The sequence below is a fragment of the Rhodamnia argentea genome, chromosome 5, assembly GCF_020921035.1.
Source record: "Rhodamnia argentea isolate NSW1041297 chromosome 5, ASM2092103v1, whole genome shotgun sequence".
Classification (NCBI taxonomy): domain Eukaryota; kingdom Viridiplantae; phylum Streptophyta; class Magnoliopsida; order Myrtales; family Myrtaceae; genus Rhodamnia; species Rhodamnia argentea.
The window spans coordinates 11,151,683-11,171,395 of NC_063154.1; the positions used below are offsets into that span (position 1 = coordinate 11,151,683).

General features: G+C 37.5%; 2 protein-coding genes and 2 pseudogenes across 3 annotated transcripts; 2 read left to right on the forward strand and 2 right to left on the reverse strand.

Moving 5' to 3' along the window:
- Window positions 1–1,488: 1,488 nt before the first annotated feature.
- On the reverse strand, window positions 1,489–4,490 carry LOC125314992 (putative germin-like protein 2-1). Of its 2 annotated transcripts, XM_048278716.1 has the most exons (2): window positions 4,471–4,490; window positions 1,489–2,140 (listed from the first exon to the last, which is right to left on the reverse strand). In XM_048278716.1, the coding sequence occupies exons 1-2, from the start codon at window positions 4,488–4,490 to the stop codon at window positions 1,489–1,491; spliced, it is 672 nt and encodes a 223-aa protein (XP_048134673.1). The 2 variants fall into 2 exon arrangements, with proteins under 2 accessions (XP_048134673.1, XP_048134672.1); XM_048278715.1 differs by lacking the exon at window positions 4,471–4,490 and having other exon boundaries at window positions 1,489–2,157.
- A 1,554-nt stretch (window positions 4,491–6,044) lies between these two features.
- LOC125315201 lies at window positions 6,045–6,625 on the forward strand (annotated as a pseudogene).
- Window positions 6,626–14,519: 7,894 nt separating this feature from the next.
- LOC125314997 lies at window positions 14,520–15,303 on the forward strand (annotated as a pseudogene).
- Window positions 15,304–17,188: 1,885 nt separating this feature from the next.
- On the reverse strand, window positions 17,189–17,897 carry LOC125314993 (germin-like protein subfamily 1 member 14). Its single transcript, XM_048278717.1, has one exon. The coding sequence runs from the start codon at window positions 17,895–17,897 to the stop codon at window positions 17,229–17,231; it is 669 nt and encodes a 222-aa protein (XP_048134674.1). The 3' UTR covers window positions 17,189–17,228.
- Between the last annotated feature and the right edge of the window lie 1,816 nt (window positions 17,898–19,713).

Sequence of the window (19,713 nt, forward strand, 5' to 3'; positions counted from 1 at the left end):
CAATCAAACTAAAGATCGTAAACAAAGAACAAAAAAAAAAAAAAAAATGAACAGGGCAAGATCAATCAAAGAAAATTTAATTTTATATATCATTATCCTTCCTTTCCAACGATGCGACAAATATCCACTCGACTGTTGGCGCACCCGTCATCGAGGTATGCACAATAGTCCTCGAAGCTCTTCATATAGTTTGAATGCAAGTGCAACAAGTAAAGGAAATCAATTCCTTGAGTGACCATGGAGGCCATAGATTCACATCATGCCTCGTTGAACACAATGTCGACAAAGAAGGGTAAATCATGAAGAAGACGGCGAATTTCTCTCGGTCTTTTTCCTACGATTTGCTGTTAAATTTTATAGAGGAGAATGATGGTTTACGAGTTGTATGTTTAGACTTCGGACATTTTTTATATCGATTGTTCATTTAATTAGATGTAATTAGTCACTAAATTAGTAATGTCAACAGAGAAGGGTAAAATGGAGAGCGCCTCAATTTTCAGCCCAATTGGCGGCTCATTTAATTAGTTATGAATGGTACTTAACAAAATTGACTTTTAAGATTAGAAAATTGCTCGTCATTTTTTTTTTATCTTCAATGCCAGACTTGCAGCTGCTTGAAATGCGTACATAATTATACTTGAGTCACGCCATATTTTAAAATTTTTTACGTCGTTTAAGTTCATTTCCATTTAGGGGTGCCATGTTGATATTCCTGAATATGTTATATTGTCGAGGGAAAAGACAAACAAAAAATCTCAAATTATGTCCACGGTGACACATCTTCCCATAACCTTTTTTTTTGTGACGACAAAATCTCAAATAATACCCACTATGACACTTTTTTGTAACATCAAAAACCTCAAACATGTACCTTGTAATATATTTACCCTATATCAAGACTCCATCAAAGGATTTTCCAGCCAAAATCACGTCATTTTTATTACACTTAAGCCACGTGAGCAGATTTTATCTCACTTAAGCTGCGTCGTTTTTATGTCCACAATGTTTGTCTTTAGCAGTTCATGTAGGCAAATTTTTAATTGTGTTCACTGATGGTACCTTGACAGAGTGTAAATGGGCCACACATGTACGAGTTTGAGAATTTTGATGTCTTAAACAAAAGTTTAGGATAAATATGTGACAACAAGGATAGTCTGGGGTCATTTGTGGCCGTTTCCTTGTTGTCAATTAAAGTTCAATTAGCTAAATATTGTGTCGAATGAAAAGTCCAAACCAATCAAAAAATTTAGCCCTCTAAATATTTGTAAAGCCTTTTTTTGGCTAATTACAACAAAATAGATCTGGAATTTAAAATAAAATACCACTTATGCCCTTTTGATGATAAGATGCAAAATGAAAATTCACTGCTCATACTCGATGTAAGCTTCTCAATGTGATATAGAGTTTCTTCTCAATAAACAAGCAATTTTACAAGTATCCAATTGTACAGGTTAATGAACAAATACAATTGTTCTTGTGAACACCTGACTAATGGTTGTCAAACCAGTTCTGCTCTTGGAGATAGTTGATCAGTTTGTTGTCCACTTGGAAAGCCTTTGCAAGGACATCGACATTGATCGGCGGCTTTGACGCAAAGACTGAATTCGCGATTGTTATGAGTCCCGGGTTCTGGCTGCTCAAGAAAGCAAAGGCCAGTGCATTCGTTTGTCCAATGTTCAGCTGGAAGTGAATGAGGCCTTGTGGAAACACGAAAACGTCTCCTTTGGTTAGGACTTTGGTAAAGAGAGTGTTGTTTAATTGGTTGGATGTCACGAAACCGACATGGAGCGTGCCCTCCATGACTGCTAGCATCTCCGTGCCACGAGGATGAATGTGGGGAGGGTTCAGACCGTATGGAGCAAAATCGAGGCGGGCCATGGCGATGCCTAGTGTGTTGAGTCCTGGGAATTGGTCGACGAAAGCAGTCGTGACCTTGGATCCGAGCTGATTCGATGTGTTCCCTGGATATCTGAACTTTGTGAAGAAGAAATCATCTGCCATGGTGAGCTTCGGGTCCTTGCAGAACTTCCCATTCACAACCACCGCAGAGTTGGGGTCGTTGACGGCGACACAGAAGTCCTGAAGAGGACTCGGGTCAGAGGCAAAGGCACACGATGATGCCAAGGCCAAAAGGACAAATGTTGGAAAGAACTTCATCGCCGAAAAATTTCTGGGCTTGGTTTTGGCTGTTTCGGAAATTCTGTTTCTTTGAGGATTGATGTGAATTGCTGCCTGTTAGCAACTTCATTTATAGGAGTTAGTCATTTGACTTTGTCCCAGCCAATTGGCCTGCAGGAAGCGGCAGAAGCCAGGAACGCTGCCAAGTCCACAAAAATTATTTATTCCTCCGTGTTGTTTGCGTGCGAAAATAAACGCGTTCTCATCGAGAATTAGTCGGTCAATCTTTCTAAAATTCTCAGATTTTCTAGTCTATAATGGATGCATAGGGCTAGTTCAACTTTAAATGACAGTTTCCAACTTTTAGAGCACGAGTATCCATACTTAGAAAACTATGACAATTTCAAATAAAGGTCCGAAGTGTCCTCATTTTCTTAAATAAGTGCTTTGGATCTTACTTCAAATAAGAGCTTGAAGTGCCCTTATTATCTCAAATAAGGGCTTGAAGTGAACACTGTTTCAAATGAGGGCCCGAACTGGCCATATCAATCTCAAAAAAGGCGACCCTCGCCTTTGGTCGGCGGTGGGGCAGCTGGCCCAACCTTCCCTTTGTACTTCCTTTTTTAATTTTAATTTAATTTAACTAAAACTTATGTTAAATTTATATTTTGATGAAAATGCCATTGACCGCTTAGAATATTTACCAACCAGTCAACCAGTGCGGTTAGGCCCTTAATTGAAACAGCCATGGCCACTTCAATCCATGATTTCAAACTGTCATCCTTATTTAAAATAAGAACAACATGAGACACTTTTTTTGAGAAAATGATGGTACCTGGGCCCTTATTTAGAGTTTTCCCCAAAAAACTGAGGCTGTTTAAGGTTAGAATATCACCTAAAAGAGGGTGAACATGTGATTTTGACAAAACTTGATAAAGTAATGTGGAAATAACACAATCAAGTTGAGTATTATAAAAAACGAGTGAGAACAAAGTATGAATATTATTAGTGGTATGATGATATTCACCAATGCGCAAGATTCTATCAAAAGTAATTAGCAAGAGTTGAGAGATAGAGAAATTTGCATACATAATTTGTAGTGCTTCGGCTTAGTGCAAGCTTACATCCTGTCTCCCACGATGATAACCTACCGACTGGATTCCACTAGACAATCAATAGAGGTTATAGAAGTAAGTGATAATACTCAAGTTTGATAGGCTTCACTATCTCGCATGATCACTCTTTCATTGGCTTTTAGGTATTACAATTTGAAGCTTGCAAAAGACAAGTATGAAGCTCTCTTGAACTTTGGAATTTTGATTCTTGATCTCTCTTTTTCTCTTCGGGACCTCGGTCTTCTTTTATACTCTTTCACTTCCAATTTACTCGTTAGACAGTCCTCAAAGCATCACTCTCCAGTCAACCCATTGAATGAGATTGCTTAAAGAAAATTGAGGAGTGGTTGAGGAATAAAATCAAAAACTCCGTTGATAGATTACCCATACAAACCATTCTTGGTTTTCATAAGTAGGGTAGCTTGTCTTGGAATGATTGGAAATCAATCAAAGATGTCTTGCATTGTGTCGCAAAATAATCTTTAAGCTTGAAGATCAAGCAATGCTTTCTATTCCGAGAAATCCAAGCCACATTACTAGCTTTAACAATATATAAGCAATTAATGGAGTTTGATCTGAATATATAAATCCATAAGTGGACTTCGTAATTTGATGATATTTAGCTCTCACATAGAATCTGAAGCTGTCAAATGCCTTGATAATATATTCGTGAATAAGCTATGATGATATTCACCCCGTTACTTTGGTAATATCTATGAAGTAACTTTTTGAGAGGATTCAACAAACTTCACTTTCTGAAGAAAAAGACTTGGATGCATTTATTATATTCAAGATACACTAAGGATAATTTTGTCATCTTCAAAATATATTAGGAAGTTTTCTCAACCAAAGCATCTGTCATGGATATTCTCTTTATGTGTGAAACACCTTGCATGTTTGTATAAGAAAGTTAACACGATATCCATAGAAGTGAATCGGCAGCCAGGCAAGTGTTTTCCTAGTGAAGGATGGAGAGGCGGAGGATGGAGATCCATGTGAAAACACTGCTACCTATATCATTTTCAATTGACAGATCGATATGATCATACGGTGCACTTAGAGAAGTATTGACCCTCTCTCAATCCGGATGAATCTGAACCTATGCGGGACATCAAAACAGTAAAGAAGGAAACCGGACACTTAAGATGACATGCTTGTTCTTATCTGGGATAGAGGAAGGGTCAAAGTAAGAAGGCATGATGTTGCAGCAGATGTGGAACAATTCATCTCTTGGAATAAGAAATAAACTACAACCATTGGAGACTTGGTACAGATCTGGGAAGTGTTACTTATCGGTGAAAATTTAGCACGGGATCAACACCACCATCATCTATAAAAAGGGACATTGTCTCCATACATGACATCTCACTCCCATCTCAAGCAAACAACAGAAGGGAAGACATCAAAGCCCCCACTCTCCGCTGCCCAACCACTATGAAGTTTTTACCAATTAGCCTTCTCATCTTGGCTTGGGCAACCGCCACCACTCTTGCCTTCTACCCGAGTCCTCTTCGGGACTTATGCGTGGCCATCAATGACCCTAAGGCTACGTTTGGTAGTCGGGATAAAAGTCTAGATAAGATAAATTTTATTCTATCCTTTGTTCCTACTCAAAATATGATACAATGGGATATATATGGGATATAACTCGGATAAAATTATCTCATGGGAGAGATGGGATAAAGGTGAATAGGATTTCTTTTGTTCATGGTATAAAAACTATTTTTCTAAATAACAAACTTCTTATATAATGAAAATAAATTTATATTTATATTTAAATATATTTGAATTCTAATGTTAAAAAGAAACTCAAAATAAATAAATAAAAACCTCGTTTTCATTTTTTTCATTATAAATCTTATTCATAATTTAATTTCTTTCTTCTTTGTAATAAATAGTTTGTATGTGTGTGTCTACAAATATTTATATATATATATATTCTAGTATCTATATCGTTACATATTTTAAATAAAATTGTATAGTTTATTATTTAATGAAAAATTTTATTAAGAAATGATGGAAGTGAATCAAAATAATCATAAAAAAGAGATTTATAATTAAAAAATAAGTAAAAGTGAAGTAGAAGAACCCAGATTTTAAGTGAATATATTCAAACTTGAAAATGATTTTTCTAATTCTTGAAGAACGAGGAACAATGAAATTTCAAAAAAAAAAAAAAAAACTAGCATCTCCATCTTCTTCTCTTTTATATCTTTAGTTCATGTGGAAGTTTCAAGACTGCTTTGTAATGTTTTAGCTCACGATCAAGCTCTATCAAAATAGAGAGAGTTGAAACTTCTTCTCCTTCATAACTTCTCGGTTCTCATCGAAAGTCTAAGAAAAACAGAAAAAAAAAAATTCAAATATCATTATTCCCCGTAACTTTGTATTTCATATTGAAGTTTAACGAATATAGCGAGAGATACAAAACTTTTCAGTCACAAAGATGAATGGTTATATTTTCTTTTTCTTACCGGATTTGGCAGTGAATTGTGAGATATTCTTGCGGTTCGCTTGTATATTTTCAAATTCATTTACATTGATATATTGTCAATATCAAAACAATGGACGTGATATGATATGAATATATCCGGCTCCATTACTGCAATTTATCAAACACTAGATAGGATTATGGCAAAATCCCTGGATTTCATATCCAATCCTATCTAATCTTATCCCGACTAGAAATCCGGATGACCAAATGTAGCCTAAAGGTTGGAGCTCTGCTATAGTGTCCCTCTTATATTTCTGTTCTATTGATCCTAAAGGAATAGCTCCCAAAAGAGTTTCTGCCTGGATAAGCCTAATAACATGAATTCTGTTTCTTGTGCAGTATTTGTGAATGGAAAGTTTTGCAAGGACCCAAAACAAGTCACAGCACAGCAGATGATTTCCTCTTTAAGGGGTTCAGATACCCTGGAAATACCACGAACCCGCTTGGATCGAAAGTCACTCCCGCTTTTATGGACCAATTTCCAGGACTTAACACTCTTGGCAGTTCCATGGCTTGTATCGACTTCGCTCCGGGTGGCCTAAACCCTCCCCACACTCACCCGCGTGGGACCAAGATTCTGGTCGTAGCGGAGGGCACAATACTTGTCGGCTTCATCACATCCGACCAATTCAACAACACACTCCTCACCAAAGTCTTGTACAAAGGCGATGTGTTTGTGTTCCCAATCGGTCTCATCCACTTCCAGCTGAACAGCGGAAACACCCCTGCACTGGCCTTTGCCGCTCTGAGTAGCCAGAACCCAGGAGTCATTACCATCGCTAATGCAGTCTTCGGGTTGAAGCTGCCCATTTCGGCGGATGTTCTCACCAAGGCCTTCCAAGTGGACAAGAAGGTGGTTGACTACCTCCAGGTGCAGTTTAGGTATGAGAACAACTAAGTGGATGCATTGACCTCCAAGAAGTCTGGATTACCCCACTATTCTCTATACGTGATTACTTAGATTGACAATTGCTTCCGAATAAACGAATTGCTCTTTATGTAACTGGTCATGAATGCCTGAAATAATAATAAGATCATTTTTTATGATAGATATGAGCCAGATATGCTGGGGTCCGTCCCTTTTTTTTATTTCTTCTTTTACTTCCAACAGATTCTGCGGTTCCACTTTTTCCCAAAGGGGTTTGTGTTTATCACATTTTGTGAAGGCTGTGTCGCTCGTTGTCTCCATTTGCACGGATTGTGATTAATTGAGAGCAATTAACCAATAAAAAAATTATGGGTAATGTTACACGTACTAAAACTTTGCAGGGTAATTCTCTGAAAAAAACTTCAATTTTAGATCCGATCCTAATTTTGCCTCGATTTTTTTTTGTCTACAAAATATCCCCACTCCAACTTTTTCTGTGTTAAAAACACGCCCAACTTTCACTGTACTTTCAAATCTACCCACTAGTTTATTCATGATTATCCACATGTGAAGATTATTGTTGTTTCATATGAAGGTGAAGATATCGATGAAAACACATGTTCTAATAATTTGGCCCTAATGTTGATAATTTTGAAGAAATTAATGACAATTTTGGATGCGCTAGAGTGAAAGTTGGAAATTTTTGAAAAAAAAAAAGCTTGGAGCAAAAATGCAATTGGACCAAACGTTAGGGATTTTTTGGGAAATTCGGGCTAAACTTTACTAAAAACTAACTAAATGACTATGCAGCCTATGTGGCATGCGCCATGTCCTCAAATACATATGGAGTGTGTGGCACCCCCGACCCGACCCTCGTACCCGTGATAGGAGGCGAAAGCCCCTTTAGGGCTCTCGGTCTCTTGAATTCCTCCAAAAACACTACGGCTTTACGCCATTTATAAATCGAGACTGTATAAGGATCGTAAAATCGCGACGCTGCGGGTGAGGACATGTGGTGTCCCAAGTACACCGTCCTCAAAATCGACCCTTAATTGTTTTCACTCTTATCAATGATTCGCATGCGGCAACGATTTCATTTTAAGCTTTCGATTAGTTAAAAATCTAGGGGGAACACTTATGAGTAATAATATGCTTCATCTGTCCATATCATTTACATCAAACTATAACGATCTACAACATATATATGCATCATAACATGGCTCCATTTAGGTTCTCTACTTCGGGATGGTAAAATGTCCCAAAAAGTTGCCTTCGGCTTCTAGAAACTCCTCCATGTAGATCGATCGCCTAAGATACACGCCATCCATCTTCATGCATCACTTTTTTCTCAATCAAAAGAGCTTCATCTTTGCTTTGCTTTTTAATCAACATGTGGTAACCTTCATCCACCCATACGGTAGTCATGTAGCGTCTAAGAGTTACTTCTTATTTCACAGCCACGACATCAATACAATAAGCTTCTACGAACATAATAATATTGAAACGAGGAGGGGGATTTACCATTACCTACAAATCTAAAAAGATAAGGTGTGAGATACAACTATCTCAGATAGCGAATATCTAAACCAAATATAGGAAGCAAGCTAGAGGTATAATTCATAATGCAAGCAATCATATCATATATGAATCGCTTCCGATTCTTTTTCATATATGCATAACATCTGCACTTTTCATATCATATTGCGCACTTTTTAAGACCCTCTCACCCTTGCGGATGAGGCGTGTACACATATCTTATCATATCATGTCATGTGGATCCACCCTTTTCATATATGCGTGAGGCCCTCTCATCCTTGCGAATGAGACATATAACATAACATATCATATCATATCATATCATATCATTTCACCACCAAAGGTAGCATGACCAAGGAGAGCATGCATCACAATGGTCCTAGGTTCAAGAGGTGGCCCCCATGAGACACGCGCCATCGTGTGGTACTTAGTCCCCGACCAACATATCATATATATTTCAGGCAAGCATTAGAATAGCTAAAGCTTTACGACCTAGATAAGGGTTAGATATCACTTACCTCTAGTAGATAACCGTAAAATAAACAGATTGGCCGACCATGTCGTGTCGGGCGTGGGGTCTCCGAAGGCGGTTCGGTGATAGCGGCTTGTGGTGGTGCTTAGTGGCCGAAAAATGAGGGAGTGAGAAAGAGAGTGTTCGGCTAGAGAGAGGGAGAGGGAGAGAGGTGATAGCCTAAACCCTAAGGGCATTGGTGCTATTTATAGCCTTTCTTGACTTGCTCCACAAGTCGGATTTGTCCTTATAAACTTTCCATATGGCATCACCTCCTTGGAGTTTTCCCTTGGCTTATTCTCCAAGCTAAAATTTGACATTTTCATTTTATTTGCTTGACTTGTTCCCTAAGTCATATTTGCCTTTTTATGCCAACTTCTTCTCCAAGTTTTACTATGTGTCATCCTTTTATTATGCCACTTAAGACAATTTAGATTCTAGAAACTTCTCCATAACTCATACCCATTATAGGGTATTTTTCATTATTATTATATTTATTTGTCTTATTTATATCTATTAATTATAGTAAAATTAATTTATTTTATCTTTTCTAAAAAATTTACTGGCATAGAATATTCTAGATATACCATTTGATTTTGCCACATGGCTAGCCTAAGGTATCTAAAGATCCTAGGTTACTTTTTCTAATTCAATTTTGTCTTATATGCTTGGCTTGTTTCTCAAGTCAAATATTATATTATATTTCTATTTTATTTGTCTTATATTTTTGACTTGTTTCCGAAGTCAGATTCGTCTTATGCTCTTTCCATATGTCGTCCTCTTATTCCAACTTGTTTTCTAAGCCTATTTTGTCTTTATATGCTAACTTGCACTCCAAGCCAATTGTATTTTTATTTTATTTAATTCCCTTGAGAATATTCTAGATGCCATTTCTTGTTCTCCAAGCCAATATTTTACATTCAATTTAATTAATAATAATTTAGATGCCACTTGTCTTATTTTTAACTTATCCATTTTGCCATCCTATAATCCTATAACATTTAGCTCCTAATGATGACATATTTTTATAATTAAATTTCTCATCTCTTTTTCTCTATAGGTTACACGACTATTATACATCAAAAGATAATTTCTTTTATTTCATTTGATATTTAAAATAGAGATTTAATACGTAAATCTCAGTACTCTTTGATGTCGCCCAATTGAGTGTGTCCTAGGTTTCCATTTCTATTCTATAGATGCCAGGCATAACTAATGCCAATGGCAATTTGGGCATTCTATTTAAATGGGTAAGGTTGTCTAACATTCAACCTATTATTCATTACTCTAAGATTTCGGAGATGCAGCTTACCAAGCTTTCAAGATATCTGCGCAATTCTCCGCTTTAGGGGCCTAACAAGCTAAATGTCGGACTATCTATTTTGCCGAATGAAATCGGCTCACGTGTAATCACATTCAAAAGCGCTGCCCAACCCACTGTCTAACGTGCTCCAGCACGTATCCGGTTGTCTATCGAGTCGAGAGCCGCCAAAATTTTATCTCAATTTAGGGTTGGAATCACCCGTTCCTAAACCGATAACATAATCGAACACTATCGAGCTTCCCTCGCATGACCAATTCAAATTGATGCAGGCTTGGTTCGTCTCGATCCTTAGTCCTCTAGCAGCACATCACACAATCCAGGATGGCTAATCCTTGACTAGTGTGTGGTTGGTACCGGGTTTTGATATAAATAGACCTTTGCCAAACCCATGGCTAGTTTAGTTGTCGACCGATGTCGCCTTGCAAATTATCCCACGGATCAATCCTTGGTCGACTTCAGGGTGATCCTATGGTCATTTCACAGCTAGGTGAGGTCGACCATAATCAATCCATCTTTGATTTAAGGTCGACACACAGTCGACCCTCAATCAATTGCATAGTCGATTGGTTTATCGAGCCATAATCCATACCGAAGGCAATTCTTTATTCCGTGGTGGCTATCTCAACATCTAGCGAGTATCTGTAATTAGTCCGAACCCAAGCTTGAATCGGCCCTAAGTTTTGGGATACAGAGTGAGCAACCAAACAAAAAATTTTAAAAAGGAAAAGAAAAACATAAACATGGCAAGATCAATCATATATGGTTACCCATTCTTTCCAATATTGCAGCAGATGTTCGCTCGACTACCCACACTATCGTTAAAGTATGCATGACAATTCTTCATGATCTTCATATCTTTTGAATATGGAAAGGACATAAAAATGTTATACATTTCGTACGACATTGATTTCGGTGCCAAAACTTTTCGTCGGATCACTTAATTATGCTCCATTGATTATGGTGACGGCTGTTGAGAGTTACAGGAAATGGAGAGCAATATGGGTCAGACATAGGCAAGACCCACGATGCAATTGAGCGAAACCGGACTAGCAAGTCCACGATCGGATCCACATTGACAAGGTCTCATGCATCAAATGAGGATATTACTAAGAGGGATCATCCCATTCAATCGGGCCATGCAAATGTTGGGATGATCAAAAAGGTCGGTGCCTAGATTTTGTTAAATGTTGGTGACTCAATAAGCTAATACCTTTGTGAGCTAGCTTAACGATATGCTTAATTTTGGAATCAATATGACTGGAATCATTGAAACTAAAAAATATCTAACTTTCATATTTAAAATGAAATATTTGGGCGAAGTTAAAAAACATAATGGGGTTCACTCTTTGAGCTAAAGTGATTACTTTAAAATGATATTAAATAAATTTAAACATCTTGACTCCAAAGAAATGAGTACTCCATTTGATTTCAGTATTAAATTAAATTGTAATACTGGTATAGCAATAGCATAACTTGAACACACGAGTGTTATAGGGTCTTTGATGTGTGTGATGCAATTGTACTAGACATGATATTACATTTTCCATGTGCAAGTTGAGTAGATATACTAGAAATCCAAGTATAAAAGATTAGAATGCTGCCACCAGATTTTTTGGTTATATTAAGAGAACTAAAAATTGGGGATTGTTCTATAAAAATTATATGGCTGCATTAGAAGGGTAAAACGATGCTAGTTGGATTATAAGCGTGGGAGACAAAAATTCTATTTTTGGATGGATCTTCGTGTTAGGTAGATGTGCTACATCTTAAGCGAGCAAGAAATAAACATGCATAACTCATTCAACAGTGGAATATGAATTAATTGCTTTGGCAGCAACTGGTAAAGATGCTCAATGGATAAGAAATTTAATGTTGAACTTCAAATTATGGCCTAGTTCTATTCCCCTTATTTCATTCACTGTGATAGTCAGACTACTTTGGCTAGGGCATAAAATAGCACTTATAATGGTGAGTCTAGACATATCAGTCAAAAACATGAGTACATGAGACAATTAGTTCAAAATGGTATCATAACAATTGTCTATGTGAGGTCAAGCAAGAATATGGTCCATCCCTTTACAAACGCTCTACCAAGGGATGTGGTAAAATCACCTCAAAAGAAATGGGGCTGAAATCATTTGACCAAAATCAATAGTAATGATAACCCTACATAATACTAGTATAACACTAGTCATAAGGTTTAATGGGTAAGAACAAGTTACTAAAATGATTGTTTGATACTAACGCTAGCTCGAACATAAGAAGTCAGTATCGTCTGTTACATTATTAGAAGCTGAGTTATACTCTCAATGACATATAATACGAATTAGTAATGTGTTTAATAGTAATAGAAAAACGTGGTAAATTCTTAACCAAGATGAGCTGAGAAATAGTACTGTTCTTACAAAAGATAACTCATGAAATAGGAACAAACACAATGCCATGATAGTATAGCAAATTACAAAACTTCTTGTTGAAACAAGAGACTAGCATATGTGTGGTATGTTCGATTCTATTATTTAAAGTAACAAGTTTAAAGCTACAACTATTTAAACTTTTATAGAATTTTGAGATAGTTGCACTAAATAAATGTTTAATCAAAAGAGACCTTTATATTAATCTTATGGAAATTTGGCTGTATATTTTTAAAATTTTATTTTGTGATTTTGCTATACAAAAAAAACGGGGGATTGTTGATATTTTTTGTAAAACAAACTAAGAGGTGCCTTGTCTCACATCAAAAAGAATAAGTGCGCCATGGACTCAATTTGACACTAATCCACAATTATGGATTTTTTATTTATTAAAATAACTGTTATTTCCGAGCAAAATAGTGCCGTTGTTCACAAAATAGGTACAACTATTTTTATTGTTTTATACTTTCAAATTTAATAGTAATAAAATAACCATGATGTCCTAGCAAAAAAGTTGGCTATTCACAAACGAGTTACAATTATTTTAATTATTTAATTTCAAATGTTTACTTCTTCAAAACGAAGAAGTGTCTTCTTCCACTCGGCGGTTACTTATTCACGGTTATTTCAAGGGAATGCAACCTTCAAAAGGTTGTATATATTCTGGCATAATTGTTCAAATTTGAAAGGTCGTGTATGTTCAAAGATTTTCGCTATAAATTATTGAATGTGTCTGTCCAATTCATAACACCAACTTCCATTTTCATTTCTTTTCAAAGATAAAAAATTATCTTTTTCAATTGCTTCCCTTTGAGAGTTCTTGGGGAAATATTAGAATTACTAACTAATATTCTCGGTGGAGATTTCGTTGTATGCCGAAGGACATTTGCTAGTAGCCATTAGCAATGTCGTGGAGAAAATAATTCCTCAAAGAAAATGAATCCACACCTCAAAGTTTGATTTCATTCTATTTGTACCCATTTGGCAACTTGGTAAGTGTTCCTACATCATCTTGAATTGACAACTCAATATGACCATATGATGCACCATGAGAAGAACAGGCCCTTGTTCAATCCAGCTGAACTTGAATGGCGCAGGACATCAAAACAATATACAAGGAAACCAAAGATTTAAATATGATAAATCTCACTTATTGTAGGGCATAAGAATACCTCAAGTGTCAATATTTGTGTACATCGCTCACTTTGATGCCAATATTTTTTTTTATCACTTAAGTGCCAAATTGGAGAAAAAACGGTCACTTTAGTGCCAACGACGAGAAATTCTAGCGACCTCACTGGGGTTGGCACTTAAATAATTATTTTTCAAAAAAAAATTGACACTTGAGTGATTAGAAAAAGTTCACTTTAGTGTCACGGAGAAAAAACGATCACTTTAGTGCCAATGGCAAGAAATTCCGGCGATCTCGCCCGAGTTGGCACTTAAATAATCATTTTAAAAAAAAAGTTAGCACTTAAGTGATCTAAAAAAAATTGACACCAAAATGAATATCGTACACAAATATTAGTACTTGAGGTGTCTTTTTTTCCCTTAATGTAGCACACACAGGGGGAACTCATTATTTGCGGATATTTTCTTTATGTGCGAACACCCTACATAGGAAGTGAATCAACAGCTTGGTAAGTGTTTTCCTTGACATTTATAGGAAGCGAACAGAAATCTATTGTGTTGGCAACTATTGAATTGCCAACACAATATTTGAACATATAATCTCCTCAAGAAGAACTGGCCCTTGCTCAATCCAGCAGAACTTGGATCGCGCAGGGCTTCGAGACATTATAGAAGGAAACCGACTATTTAAATAGGATTGAAGAAGTCCCACTTACATATCAGATGACATACTTTTCCTTTTCTTGGAAAGAGGATAGGTCAAAGTGAGCGGCATTCTATTGTAGCAGTTGTGGAATAATTCCTCTCTCGGAATAAGAAATTAACTACCACATAGGAGACTTGGTATGGATCTGGGAAAGGTTGCTTGTCAGAGAAAATTTAGTACTGGGTCAAAACCACCATCATCTATAAAAAGGGATAATGTCTCCATTCGAGACATCTCGCTTCTATCTCAAGCAAACAACAGAGGAAGATATCAAAGCCCCGACCCTCCGGCGCACAACGGCAATGAAGCTTCTCCCAATTAGCCTTCTCGTCTTTGCTCTGGCAGCCGCCGCCGCTTTGCCTACGACCCGAGTCCACTTCAGGATTTCTGCGTGGCCATCAATGATCCCAAAGGTTGGAGCTCTGCTCTAGCGTCACTCATAGATTTCTGTTCTAATGATCCTAAAGGAATTGCTCCAAAAAGAGTTTATGCTTAGCCAAGCCTAATAACAAGAATTCTGTTTGTTATGCAGTATTTGTGAATGGAAAGTTTTGCAAGGACCCAAAACAAGTCACAGCAGATGACTTCCTCTTTAAGGGGTTCAGATACCCGGGGAATACCGCGAACCCGCTTGGATCGAAAGTCACTCCTGCTTTTGTGGACCAATTTCCAGGACTCAACACTCTCGGCATTTCCATGGCTCGTATCGACTTCGCTCCAGGTGGCCTGAACCCTCCCCACACTCACCCACGTGGGACCGAGATTCTGGTCGTAGCTGAGGGCACACTGCTTGTCGGCTTTGTCACGTCCAACCAATTGAACAACACTCTGCTCACCAAAGTCTTGTACAAAGGGGATGTGTTTGTGTTCCCAATCGGTCTCATCCACTTCCAGCTGAACATCGGAAAGGCCCCCGCACTGGCCTTTGCCGCTCTGAGCAGCCAGAACCCAGGAGTCATTACCATCGCTAATGCGGTCTTCGGATCGAAGCCACCCATTTCGGCGGATCTTCTCACCAAGGCCTTCCAAGTGGACAAGAAGGTGGTTGACTACCTCCAAGCGCAGTTTTGGTATGACAACAACTAAAGTGGATGCATTGACCTCAAAGACATGGGATTACCGTTATATTCTCCACACGTGATTGGTTAGATTGACGATTACTTCTCAATAAGGAATTGCTATTTATGTAACTGATCATGAATGTCTGAAGTAATAAACCATCATTCTTTAGGATAGATTTGAGCCGGGCATGCTTCGGTTGATGCTTAATTGATTTGTTCTTTTACTTCCAATGGATTGTGATTATGTGGTGGCACTTTCTCCCAAGGAAATTTGTGTTTTATCATATTTCATGCTGGAGTTTGTATTATCTGTTGTCTCCATTTGCATGGATTGCTATGTAATCGTGAGCACTCAAAAATAAAATAAAATAACTATGAGTAATGTTATACTTACCAAACTTTATTAAAAACTTACTAAATGACATGGCAGTCTATGTGGCATGTGACATGTGATCAACAATCAAACTAAAGACCGTAAACAAAGAACACAAAAAAAAATAATAATAACAGGGCAAGATCGATCAAAGAAAATTTAATTTTATATATCATTATCCTTCCTTTCCAATGATGCGACAAATATCCACTCGATTGTTAGCGCACCTATCATCAAGGTATGCACAATAGTCCTCGAAGCTCTTCATATAGTTTGCATGCAAGTGCAACAAGTAAAGGAAATCAATTCCTTGAGTGCCCATGGACTATAGATGCACATCCTGCCCCGTTGAACATAATGTCGACAAAGCTAAGAAGGGTAAATGATGAAGAAGACGGCGAATTTCTCTCAGTCTTTTTCCTACGATCTGCTGTTAAATTTTTAAAAGGAGAATGATGGTTTACGAGTTGTACGTTTAGACTTCGGACATTTTTTATATCAATTGTTGATTTAATTAGATTTAATTGGTCATGAAATTAGTAATGTGGACAGAGAAGGGTAAAATAGAGAGTGCCTTAATTTTCAGCCCAATTGGAGGCCCATTTAATTAGCTATGAATGGTACTTAAAAAAGTTGACTGCTAAGATTAGAAAATACCTCCTGTCATTTTTTTTTATCTTGAATGGCAGGCTTGCAGGTGCTTGAAATGTGTACATAATTATACTCGAGTCACACCATATTTTAAAAATTCTTACGTCGTTTAAGTTCATTTCCATTCAGCGGTGTCGTGTTGATGTTCCTGAATATGTTATATTATCGTGGGAAAAAGACAAACAAAAAATTTCAAATTATGTCCGCGGTGACACATCTTCCCCTAACTTTTTTTTTGTGACGACAAAATCTCAAATAATACCCACTATGACACACTTTTTTGTAACATCAAAAACCTCAAACATGTACCTTATAATATATTTACCCTATATCAAGACTCCATCAAAGGATTTTCCAGCTGAAATGACTTCATTTTTATTTCACTTAAGCCACGTGAGCAGATTTTATCTCATTTAAGCCGCGTCGTTTTTATGTCCACAACATTTGTATTTAGCAGTCCATGTAGGCAAATTTTTAATTGTGTTCATTGATAGAACCTTGACGGAGGGTAAATGGGTCACACATGTACGAGTTTGGGAATTTCGATATCTTCAAGAAAAGTTTAGGGTAAATATATGACAACAAGGATAGTCTGGGTTCATTTGTGGCTGTTTCCCTGTTATCAATTAAAGTTCAATTAGCTAAATATTGTGTCCAATAAAAAATCCAAACCAATCCAAAAATTTAGCCCTCTCAAGATATTTAAAATCTTTTTTTGGCGAATTACAACAAAACAGATCTGGAATTTAAAATAAAATACCACTTACGCCCTTTTGATGATAAGATGCAAAATGAAAATTCATTGCTCATACTTGATGTAAGCTTCTCAATGTGATATAGAGTTTCTTCTCAATAAACAAGCAATTGTACAAGTATCCAATTGTACAGGTTAATGAACAAACACAATTGTTCTTGTGAACAACTGACTAATGGTTGTCAAACCAGTTCTGTTCCTGGAGATAGTTGATCAGTTTGTTGTCCACTTGGAAAGCCTTTGTGAGGGCATCGACATTGATGGGCGGCTTTGACGCAAAGACTGAATTCGCGATTGTTATGAGTCCCGGGTTCTGGCTGCTCAAGAACGCAAAGGCCAGTGCATTCGTTTGTCCAATGTTCAGCTGGAAGTGAATGAGGCCTTGTGGAAACACGAAAACGTCTCCTTTGGTTAGGACTTTAGTAAAGAGAGTGTTGTTTAATTGGTTGGATGTCACGAAACCGACGTGGAGCGTGCCCTCCATGACCGCCAGCATCTCCGTGCCACGAGGATGAATGTGGGGAGGGTTCAGACCGTATGGAGCAAAGTCAAGGCGGGCCATGGCGATGCCTAGTGTGTTGAGTCCTGGGAATTGGTCGACGAAAGCAGTCGTGACTTTGGATCCGAGCTGATTCGATGTGTTCCCTGGATATCTGAACTTTGTAAAGAAGAAATCATCTGCCAAGGCGAGCTTCGGGTCCTTGCAGAACTTCCCATTCACAAACACCGCAGAGTTGGGGACGTTGACCGCGACACAGAAGTCCTGAAGAGGACTCGTGTCAGAGGCAAAGGCACACGATGATGCCAAGGCCAAAAGGACAAATGTTGGAAAGAACTTCATGGCAGAAAAATTTCTGGGCTTGGTTTTGGCTGTGTCGGAAATTTTGTTTCGTTGAGGATTGATGTGAATTGCTGCCTGTTAGCAACTTCATTTATAGGAGTTAGTCATTTGACTTGGTCCCAGCAATTGGCCTGCAGAAAGCGGCTGAAGCCAGGAACGCTGCCAAGTCCACAAAAATTATTTATTCCTCCATGTTGTTTGCGTGCGAAAATAAACGCGTTCTCATCGAGAATTAGTCATTCAATCTTTATAAAATTTTCAGATTTTCTAGTCTATAATGGATGCATAGGGCTAGTTCAACTTTAAATGACACTTTCGAATTTTTTTAGCACGGGTATCCAGACATAGAAAATTATGAAAATGACGCAGCAGACAGCGAAGATAATAAGCAAATCCTTGCCTAAAAGAGAAATCTCGAAAAGTTTGATAATAAAATAATAATGATCATCCCCAAAAACGTCACAAACACACCTTTTGGAGGGTGTTAACCTTAATCCTAATCCTAATAGGATTCTAAACATCAAAATCCAAAATTACAAAACTGCCATTAATAGTAAAACAAATCCCCGAAAATACTAAAAAAAATAGGAAAACCAATCTAGACTATCCCGAATCGCCAAAATCCATCGTCGGGATGCTGTTTCGCTTTAGCCGGCCGAATTTGAGCTCGATCCAATGTCGTCGACCATGTCAGCCGATTTTTGGCACATTACCGTTTCGCCTTCCGATTAGATTTATGCCTGTCCAATCGATCCGGAAATGCACTACTAATACATTTCGCATTAGAAACTTTCAAATAAGGGTCCGAAGTGCCCTCATTTTCTCAAATAAGAGCATTGGATCTTATTTCAAATAAGGGCTTGAAGTGCCGTTATTGCCTCAAATAAGGGCCTCAAGTGGACACTGCTTCAAAAAAGGGCCTGAAGTGGCCATATCGGTCTAAAAAAAGGCAATCCTCGCCTATGGTCGGCGGTGGGGTAGCTAGCCCAACCCTCCCGCCTGTACTTCCTTTTTTTAATTTTTAATTTAATTTAACTAAAAATTATGTTAAGTTTATATTTTGAAGAAAATGCCATTGACCGGCCAGAATATTTATCTACTAATCAGCCAGCAAGGTTAGGCCCTTATTTGAAATAGCCATGGCCACTTCAGGCCATTATTTCAAACTGTCATCCTCATTTAAAATAAGAACATTAGACCATTTTTTGAGAAAATGATGGTACTTGGGGCCCTTATTTAGAGTTTTTTGAGGCTGTTTAAGGTTAGAATATCACCTAAAGGAGGGAGAACATGTGATTTTAACAAAATTTGATAAATTAATGTGGAAATAACACAATCAAGTTGAGTATTATAAAAAACGAGTGAGAACAAAGTATGAATATTATTAGTGGTATGATGATATTCACCAATGCGCAAGATTCTATCAAAAGTAATTAGCAAGAGTTGAGAGATAGAGAAATTTGCATACATAATTTGTAGTGCTTCGGCTTAGTGCAAGCCTACATCCTGTCTCCTGCGATGATAACCCACCGACCGGATTCCACTGGACAATCAGTAGAGGTTATAGAAGTAAGCGACAATACTCAAGTTTGATAGGCTTCACTATCTCTCACGATCACTCTTTCAATGGCTCTCAAGTATTACAATTTGAAGCTCGCAAAAGACAAGTATGAAGCTCTCTTGAACTGTGGAATTTTGATTCTTGATCTCACCTTTTCTCTTCAGCACCTCGGTCTCCTTTTATACTCATTCACTTCCAATTTACCCGTTAGACAGTCCTCAAAGCATCACTCTCCAGTCAACTCATGAACGAGAT

Excerpts from the sequence above, each read along its gene's own strand:
- LOC125314992 (XM_048278716.1), bottom strand. The coding sequence starts at position 4,490 with ATGGTTGTAGTTTATTTCTT. Across the intron at positions 2,141-4,470 it reads ATGGTTGTAGTTTATTTCTT|ATTTGTCCTTTTGGCCTTGG; the intron begins ATTCCAAGAGAT and ends GTTCTTTCCAAC.
- LOC125314993 (XM_048278717.1), bottom strand. The coding sequence starts at position 17,897 with ATGAAGTTCTTTCCAACATTTGTCCTTTTGGCCTTGGCATCATCGTGT.